The sequence below is a fragment of the Camelina sativa genome, chromosome 6 (assembly GCF_000633955.1).
Source record: "Camelina sativa cultivar DH55 chromosome 6, Cs, whole genome shotgun sequence".
NCBI classification, from domain to species: Eukaryota; Viridiplantae; Streptophyta; class Magnoliopsida; order Brassicales; family Brassicaceae; genus Camelina; species Camelina sativa.
The window spans coordinates 8054674-8064642 of NC_025690.1; the positions used below are offsets into that span (position 1 = coordinate 8054674).

Sequence of the window (9969 nt, forward strand, 5' to 3'; positions counted from 1 at the left end):
GGGATTGATGGTAGCTTCCGTAGACCTCTTGTATTTGATTCGGGCTTAGGGGCAGCTTCTTGTTGTTTTCTTCTCTTCTCTTCTCTTACACAGGTAGTTTGTTCAATCCTCATTTCCCCTTTACTCAATTCCTCAGAATTTTCCTTCGTTATGTCTGTTCTTTAATTTAACATTTGAAGAGAATTTTGTATTTGTCAAGCATAATTGCTACATCATTTATAATTTATAATTTTGATTTGACTTTTGAGTATTTTGATAGAAGGAAACAGAGCAAAAGGAAAATATTCCTACACAGTGATAGAAGTCAATCTCTATGCTATAGTTGTAAACAAGTACAGATAAATTTGTTATTGCTCACAATTTTGAGTTTGCGCATAATTTCCACTCCAAATAGCTTTCAATGATATCTAGACCGCATAGCTCCTTCACAACTGGCATTGTAGCCGGAACAGGCAACTGAAACATTGAACTGGAGGAACCATCCTCACCTTTCCACATGCATAGCTGTTTGCGTGCTTCTTTAACGGCCTGTCTGGTGGCACAGTGCACCGAGGCTGCCAGTAGCAACGGAGGCTCTCCCGAGGCTGCACTTTAGACAAACGATATGATCGAAAATGTTGATTGCAAGTTTTTGAAATGTTTTTTTGTGAAGGAACGAGTGACTGACCTTTAGAAGAGAGTACGCGTTTTTCATGGCATCCACTGTTTAGTAGTTCGACGTTGAACCGTCTAGGAATGGTGTCAACGGTCGGAATCTTGTATGTCCATGTGCTGTCTGTCAAAACCAGTCCTGATGAATCTGTTATGTACTCTTCAAGCATGAAAAACCCAAGTCCTTGCACAAATGATCCTTCAATCTGAAGAAGATTCAGACAGAAACACATTACAAAAGAATTTTCATTTGCTTTGTGTGCTTTCTTTATTTATTAATACCTGTCCTAAATCGACAGCGGGATTGAGGCTTTTTCCACAGTCATATAAGATATCTGTCTGTAGAACCGTAGTTTGTCCGTCACAAGGTCTACTTCAACCTATAGTACCATCAATGAAACACCAGAGTTACTCATCCTTCATCCAAAATTTCAAGATTTTTGGGAAAGGAAAACAAAGCTTACCTCGCTGACAGCAACACCATAGTTAAGGTACCGCATGGGAAATTCTTCTGGAGTATACAAGTCACTAGCTGATAAGTTCACGGACTGAGCATAAGCCTGCGTATGGATATAACTAGAAGCTTAATCCTTAATTCGTTGCACCAACAATAAGCAGCAAATCAAGGAAGAATACCTGAGAGATCAACTTGTTCCAGCTGATTGGACCACCCGATCTCTCCATCAAAGGTTTCAATCTTTTGACTAAGGTTTCGCAGCAGAGACGAACAGCTGCGCAGCTCCCCTCCGATGTTGTGCTACTTCCTGTGAAATTCCCTTGGACCATGCTCAATGTATCTGATTGTACAACTCTTATCTTCTCCAAGAGATCTTCAGTTCCATCGCATTGTAGCATACCAAGAGCATAACTAGTCATCTGCTTCACCTTTGTCCATATTCCTTGTCCTAGCTCGATTCCACCAACCTCAACAACAATTGTTCCATCGCTTAAAACACTTACTCTCCCTGGAGTTGCAAACATGGAAACCTCATAAATAATGGGTAATCGGGATATCCCTCGTTTTGTCCACATGTTAGAGTCGTTGAACTCTCTGACCATTGAAACCCGCTCATCATAGTTTGAAGATGCGCCAACCTTATCCCACATCGAAGACAAAGTGGACTCATGTGGTTCACCAGCACTGTCCTTGTAGAACAGGGCTAAGCTCTCNCACTGAGCATAAGCCTGCGTATGGATATAACTAGAAGCTTAATCCTTAATTCGTTGCACCAACAATAAGCAGCAAATCAAGGAAGAATACCTGAGAGATCAACTTGTTCCAGCTGATTGGACCACCCGATCTCTCCATCAAAGGTTTCAATCTTTTGACTAAGGTTTCGCAGCAGAGACGAACAGCTGCGCAGCTCCCTTCCGATGTTGTGCTACTTCCTGTGAAATTCCCTTGGACCATGCTCAATGTATCTGATTGTACAACTCTTATCTTCTCCAAGAGATCTTCTGTTCCATCGCATTGTAGCATACCGAGAGCATAACTAGTCATCTGCTTCACCTTTGTCCATATTCCTTGTCCTAGCTCGATTCCACCAACCTCAACAACAATTGTTCCATCGCTTAAAACACTTACTCTCCCTGGAGTTGCAAACATGGAAACCTCATAAATAATGGGTAACCGGGATATCCCTCGTTTTCTCCACATGTTAGAGTCGTTGAACTCTCTGACCATTGAAACCCGCTCATCATAGTTTGAAGATACGCCAACCTTATCCCACATCGAAGACAAAGTGTACTCATGTGGTTCACCAGCACTGTCCTTGTAGAACAGGGCTAAGCTCTCATATGTATGGAAATTAATCTTTCTTATTGTATCAACCTCCAAGGAGAGGCTAGACGCTACATTTTCGATGATGGCTTCAGCGATATATGTACCCTGCACGTCCCCAGGGGCTCTCATGATTGCTCTGCTTAGAAGATTTGTTTTACAAAGTTTGATATCAAAAGATAAAGCGCCCCAGTTGTACTTCTTTAGCGCCCCTATAATATTTGATGACATTAACGTACTAAAACCTAAAGTAGCCCCTGCATCAATTAGTATTTCTAGCTCCAAGGCTGTGATCTTCCCCGTGGATTTGAATCCCACACTGAACGTTATCTTCATTGGATGCCTCCCACCAGTCATTATCATATCGGTCTTGCGGTTTACAGAAGTCCTCACAGGACGCTGCAGTTTATTAGCAGCAACCGCGCAAGCTGTTGCAACCTGAGACAGTGGAAAAGCTTCGACATACTTGGTCCATTTCCTGTAGTAAGTGAGGAAAACAAAAGAAGAAGAGGACAGTTTGTGAAAACTTACTGGCATTGACATGACAGCTTTTCCTCCAAAACCTCCACCGACACGTCTGGTTATGACACGGACGTTGTTTTCAGGGATGCCTAGGCAAGTAGCGACAGAGGTGTGTACGTACTGAGGGGTCTGACTTGAACTATATACTACAATTGAGTTGTCTTCATCTGGCACTGCAAGAGCTGTTTGCGTCTCCATGTAAAAGAAGTATTGCGACCCAAGACGTATCTGTTTCACATCAAAAGTAATAAAGATTAACATATATATATACATATCAAAAGATTTAGCTTCAAACTTTGGAAGAAAACTACGTTACATACTTCCGAGCTGAGAATTCGATGATCAGCTGCAGCCATTCCTTTTGATGTGTCACCAACTTGTTGTGGGTAAAAGATAGGGATAATGTCGAACATACTAGATTTCTTGACCGCGTCTTCTATAGATAAGATTGGTGGTTCCAAACCCTCTGTTTCGTATTCAACAACTGCAAGATTTGCTGCAGCATCCGCATGTCTCTGCGTATCTGCAACCTGTAAAAACAAACTGGTGCTAAAACTGCTGGTTATGCAACTGAACTAATGGAAAAACAGGACTGGACTTACCACAAGGGCGATGCATTCGCCTACATTAATGGTGAAATCCTCTGCGAATAGGCGAACTGAGCCTAATCCAGTCTTCATACCCACATTTTTCCCACCTTTAGGAACATCCTTGCAAGAAATGACTGCAACAACTCCATGAGGTACCAAATTGTCCTTGAAATGAATACCTATTATCCGTGCGAATGGTTTTGTGCTATAGATGAATGCTCCATAGAGGCAGTTTGTGGGAGATGGTATATCATCCACATAGATAGCCTCACCAGAAGCCTGAAGGGAAGCTCCAGCTTTAGTAACAGGTTGACCAACCGGATTATATTCATTGGTTATAGGAACATGTTGTGAAGAAGACAACATTGGTAATGGTTTTGGTGGATCCAAGTTATAACCATTTGAAGGTTTGTCTGTAGTATGATGAGTTATTAAGGTGTGAAGGAACTCGAAAAGGAAGCCAGGCGCCAAGCTTGACCTGTAAGCAGGATTGCTTGTACCGTCTTCAGGAACCACGACATTGCCAAGTAAGGTGATAGCCTCATACAGAACTTTGTCAGTGATTACTTTACCAGACAGGAACTCTTCAATTTCCTTGCACCTAATGGCGTGTTTGGTCCCGAAAGCCAATCTACAGTTAACTACCGTTGTATCCTTCACTTCAGCTAAGAAAGCAGCATTCAGGTAAGCCAGAGCGTTTCCATTTGGACGAGGTGCAGCTCGATAGGTTTCAAAGAGCAATTCAGAGTTTGTTTCAGAATGCCAAAATGGAATTTCAATACTCACAACCAGATCATGAGCCTCAAGAGGAGATCCTGGGAGAAACTCTTCCAGTGTTAGGTTTTCGAGTCCTCTTGGCAAGCTCATTATGTTAACAAATGCACCAGCTGCAAGAAGTATGGTGGCCATGTCAGAAGGAAACTGTTTCCTCTGAGCCATGACAAGGTTTCCCCCAATGCTACCTAAGTTCCTAATAAATCTCGCCGCAATCTTTTCCATATGAGTAGCAAGTTTTCCAAACATCTTCTCCACTCCCGGTGAGACCCTTATCTCCTTCAAAGCAGCAATAACTTTAGAAATTGATACCACTGATCCTATCTCAACCCCATTCTGTTTTTCTCTTATCTCTTTCAGCTGCGGGATTCGAGTTATATCTATGTATTTGTCATAACTCTGCTCTCTTTCATCCTTATAGTATCCCATACTTGTGTTACCAGCAACCAATTTCATTGAAACTCCATTACCATTAGCCTTGTAACCTACTAATACGCTCTGGAGTTCCTCAACATTCGCTGGACTGCACCATCGGTACATCCCTGAATTCATAGACTTAATCTCATCCTTGAGGAACTCTGGAAATGTACAGACACGCTTCTCAATATCAAATCGAGGTAAACTCTTAATAGAAACCTTATCCCCTTTCCTACAGAAAGAGTTGAGTCCAAGATCCTCAATGTCAACATCCGAAGCAAAGCTCTTGCAAGCATCAACAATCGGACGGTAGCCAGTGCACCGACATAAGTTTCCAGAGACAGCCTTCTCTGCTTCGACAGCCGTAAGCTCGGAAGAATGAGACTTGTCAGCGTCTAAGAGTGCAGAGAAGAGAGAAACAGACATCCCTGGTGTGCAGAAACCACACTGAGAGGCGTGGAAACCGGATAATCGCTTGTGAACCGGGTGGAAACCGTCTCTGCTGTTCCCAAGTCCTTCTCAAGTCGTAATGCTGCAGTGGTTTATACTGCAGAGAAGGGTGAGACAAGAGCTGACAGTGAAATCTTCTACTTGTTCTAGAACAGGATCGTACTTGGAAATAAGAACAACACAAGCACCACATCCTCCTGAACCAGACAACAACAATAACACAATATGAGACAAAGAACACCACAGTGAAAAATTAAAGAAGAAAAGAGAATATAAAGTAATCACCTTCGCCGCAGCTGAGTTTAACACTCTTGAAAGGAGTCTGATAACGAAGGAACTCCAACAAAGTTGTTGAAGGATCAACGGAGGAGAGCTCAAGGTCGAACCTTTGCCCATTAATGGCGAAAACCAAGCTCATTCTCTCTCTTCTTCTCTCTCTTTCTTTCTTTCTCTGTCTCTGTAATCACTTATCCTACGTAAGTGTATTCGGAAAATTCCTCGGCCACATACATATCGGCCACATACATAAAAAGGACAAATATTTCAAGGCAGTGTGGACATCGCTTTCACCACTAAATCGAGACTTGTCTACCTAATAGGCTAATACTATTATGTGTACACTTCTTTATGTCTCTAAATGGTAAAAGTCTAAAGTCTAAAGACCGACCTCTCATCTGCCTACAGAAAATTATAATAAAAAATACAATACAGATGTCTTTATCACAATAAAGATGTCTTTATCACAATAAAGATGTCTTTATCACAATAAAGATGTCTTTATCACAAAATGGATAGTTGTTACAAAAAAAAGTTGTCATTCATAGAAGAAGATACTTTCTAGTTTCTACTATGAGAGTGACAAGAAAAAGATTTATAAGATAAGCTCAATTATTTGTGTGGAAACTGTATTCGAATTAAAAATATATATTATACAAAAAATACACAACACACAAGAGTGTCAAATAATGCAGTATTAAGGAACAAGAGCGAAGATGTTAGAGTCATGAAGGATATCTGAATAATAAAGGTTGAAATTGAGGCAGTCCCAAAAGCGAGATAGCCCAGATTTCCCATGTTTTGGTGATCTCAGGTGACACTTATGCAGCTCCTTCAACTCTTTGTCAAAATTTTGCTTAACCATCATCACCTGTTTTAATGTGAATATAAAGCTCAGCTCTTGCAACAAACTGAAGAAATGAGGATTTCATATGTACACTCTTTATCTTCTTCTTTTTTTACCTGAGATGTGTTTATGCCCACCGTTTTTGTCCATGAATCGTTTGGGACTCGACCTGTACTCTGCATGCCTCTGGGAAGACAAGACCTGAAGTCCACTGCGCATTGCAAGATGTTCTCTATGATGTTAGATATTACTCGTGTTTCGTCAGATAGGAAACATCTGCAAGTGTTTGATAACAGGCTGTTAGATTAAATGGTGTATCCCCAAAATGGAATAACTACATAAGGTCAGTCTAGCTACAGAACCACAAAAAGGTAAAAACTTTTCTTTGCAAATGACTTATGGCTTCTGAAGCTTAGAAAAGAAGACTTACATGCGCAGAGCTTCGCTTAGATAAGCCATATGCACAGATTCAAGATCCATCATATCCTTCACCTNAACCATCATCACCTGTTTTAATGTGAATATAAAGCTCAGCTCTTGCAACAAACTGAAGAAATGAGGATTTCATATGTACACTCTTTATCTTCTTCTTTTTTTACCTGAGATGTGTTTATGCCCACCGTTTTTGTCCATGAATCGTTTGGGACTCGACCTGTACTCTGCATGCCTCTGGGAAGACAAGACCTGAAGTCCACTGCGCATTGCAAGATGTTCTCTATGATGTTAGATATTACTCGTGTTTCGTCAGATAGGAAACATCTGCAAGTGTTTGATAACAGGCTGTTAGATTAAATGGTGTATCCCCAAAATGGAATAACTACATCAGGTCAGTCTAGCTACAGAGCCACAAAAAGGTCAAAACTTTGCTTTGCAAATGACTTATGGCTTCTGAAGCTGAGAAAAGAAGACTTACATGCGCAGAGCTTCTCTTAGATAAGCCATATGCACAGATTCAAGATCCATCATATCCTTCACCTGACAAAACCAGAGGTGGTGGGATGTGTTATTCTTATGCCGCAAACCAAATAAAGATAAAACCACCACTGGAATCGCAATAAAACTATACACTATGCACTTAAGTTTCATAGTAGCTAAGCCATTTACTTCAAACCAGTACCAATAAGCTAGAGTGGCAGAAGTTCGCTTGAGGCGCTCATATTCAACAATTATAAAAAGAATCCTACTTTTAGGTAACTTGATATTTCGGTAGGCCATCACAGAGGCATATTTACATTTGGACAAATAAATCGTAGAGTGTAAGGTGTGCCCAGACCTTATGCTTCAGGGAATGAAGGAACTTGGACCATGATACGTGATACAATTCCGAATGTACATATTGCTGTAGTGCTGTTACAAAATGGTTGACCTGATGCCTGACACATAGAAGAAAAGACGTCAAAGATACCCAAGAGAACATAGAGACTCCATGATCTGAAATTCTGAATGATACATTGTGTATTAAGACAGTTATGAAGAAAAAATACGAAGGTTTGTCAAAAGATATGTAGCATTTTCACATATATTGCATGGATTGAAAATTTTCACTGCTTTTTGTTACTCTTATAAAAGGTCAGGCCAGAAGAATTATGATCACCATACCTAATTATGCAGTCGCATTGCCTAATACATAGCTCAATGAGTCACTAGAACATTATGAAAGTGTGAAACCTTAACTTTAAATTTACCTTAGTTTCATCAATATGTTTAACCACCGGAGTTCTTGCTTCAATATCTTCTCTTTATTCGCATGCATCATATGTCTCACATCCTAAAAAGACAGTGAAGTCATTGTGCCAAATAACATATTCCACGAAGAATATAAAAAATTGCAGCAAAGATTTAAGGGTAACAAGGAGTGAATCAACAAAGTCGAGCCTTTACCTTCAGTGAACACCAGACATCAGTTACGGCATAGGCTGCTAATTTCACTTGAACCAGAAACCCAAATACATCAGCATACGCTTTCAGCGCATCGCATGTTAAAATTATACTGATTGGCCAGTCAACTCGATAACCCAACCGTAGGAAATCAAAGGATCGTACTCCTGAAAATTTTCACACTACAGTAAAAGATTTTAAAGCACCACACACAGTAGTATTAATTTGCTAAGTGCAAGACAATACCAATGGTTGATGGCGGGAGATGAAGTGTGTCTTGTCCTTTGTACAAATATAACCTGTCTTTACAAGTGTCTCGTTCACATGATGATCGTTGGATAGATGATTCTAGAAACCCTTGGATTTCGGCAATTTTCTTATCTGGCTCCGTAACAAGCCATTTCTGGGAATCCAAACGAGAGAAAATAGATATAAGCATCATCTAGAGATGTTCAAAAAACTCATCACAAGAAAATAGATTAATAGCAGACTTACATGATGCCAAAGGGACACTACAAATACATCTGCCCAATCTGCTAGTTCCATAAAATGATACCTACGTAGAGCTAGCAGATGTTCTTGCAAGCCAAATCCTTCTTCGAGCAACTTGATAGCTAGCTTACTTACAAAGTTATATCTTTTGTCTGTTAAGGAAAAAGTGATATATGAAAGATGACATGTTATCATGAGAAAAACATCCCTAGAAAGGAAATGCCAGCCAGATGTTAAATTATAAGCCTAAATATATATGTGTATAGCAAATGAAAGTGTCAAGAAGGATACTGAAGATATATTTCCTGAAGTAGACATTTGTGTATAACAAAATCAAGTGGCAATTCAAATGTACCAGAAGAATCCTGTCTGGAATCACTAAATGCACTAGTTTCAGGGTTATTTGATCTACAAAGCATACCCTCCCATCTACCTCCACCAAATGCATTTGGTTTTTTTTCTTCAGTGCAGCCTTTTAAACCCGAAGATAACTGACTGCAAGAAACTTTAGGATCGTCAACCTGAAACTTATCTGTGCCACATTCTTGGTTGGCATGGTGATGACACTCTCTATCAGTCTTAGAACCATGAGATTCCTTGTGAAAATCAATAGGGAATCCTACAGGTATCCTGGCAATACATGTTTTTGAAGGGTCATCCACCGCAGAAAAATCAAACCAAGGAAATGATTTCCCCTGGTCCCTTCTGTTTGTGTTTCCGTGCTTGCTCAGAAAATCACATCTCAGTAAAGGATTCATACTGAGAACCTTGTAAGGATAGTTTACCTTTGTGTCTTTCAACAAATGTAATTTTGATGAGATGCCGCTTTCCAGCAAATCATGTTCTCTTTCGTGTCTTGAACAGCTGCCTCTGATGGAACTGTTGTTTAAAAATAGTTTGCTTACATCAGTGCTCATTAAATGTCTCTGTTCCATCCTAGCTCCTGTTAGATTTCCTGGATCTTCTCTGTAATCATCCGCAGACTTCTTATCAACACAAAACGGATTTCTAGGTAATCCGCCAAGGGGCCATGACTCAATAGAAAGAGGGCCTCTAAATTTATCATGCTCACATACTTCAGTTGACTCTACTGGCTCAATTTTCATCCACTGAAGATTAGTATCAGCCTTCTCACCTTTCCTCACAATTTTATTGTCTATATAACCAGAATCACTATGCTGAACAAGACTCTGATTACAACTCCCAGCAGAGGCAACAGAGAAACGTAGAGCTGATAAATAATTTTTTGGAGGTCCCACTAATGAATTTTGTGAATCAAGGAGTCCAACATC

The 9969-nt window shown here is 40.2% G+C and overlaps 2 protein-coding genes across 2 annotated transcripts in view; both read right to left on the minus strand.

Moving 5' to 3' along the window:
- On the minus strand, window positions 269-5642 carry LOC104790642 (indole-3-acetaldehyde oxidase-like). Its single transcript, XM_010516422.2, is given in 10 exon segments — window positions 269-584; window positions 668-857; window positions 934-1013; window positions 1016-1031; window positions 1116-1211; window positions 1913-2869; window positions 2963-3181; window positions 3274-3483; window positions 3556-5381; window positions 5470-5642. Coding segments are annotated over 10 exon segments (3957 nt in total). The 5' UTR covers window positions 5603-5642; the 3' UTR covers window positions 269-354.
- Window positions 6054-9969, minus strand: part of LOC104790644 — an 8378-nt gene continuing 4462 nt past the window's right edge. The window contains exons 7-15 of the mRNA XM_010516424.2: window positions 8969-9969; window positions 8681-8822; window positions 8432-8588; window positions 8189-8352; window positions 7993-8075; window positions 7581-7680; window positions 6738-6799; window positions 6424-6583; window positions 6054-6331 (exon numbers count right to left, since the gene is read on the minus strand). The exon at window positions 8969-9969 is cut by the window's right edge and continues 25 nt beyond it. Of these exons, the coding sequence (XP_010514726.1) occupies window positions 6158-6331; window positions 6424-6583; window positions 6738-6799; window positions 7581-7680; window positions 7993-8075; window positions 8189-8352; window positions 8432-8588; window positions 8681-8822; window positions 8969-9969 (2043 nt within the window). The 3' untranslated portion in view covers window positions 6054-6157. The remainder of the gene's footprint in view (window positions 6332-6423; window positions 6584-6737; window positions 6800-7580; window positions 7681-7992; window positions 8076-8188; window positions 8353-8431; window positions 8589-8680; window positions 8823-8968) is intronic.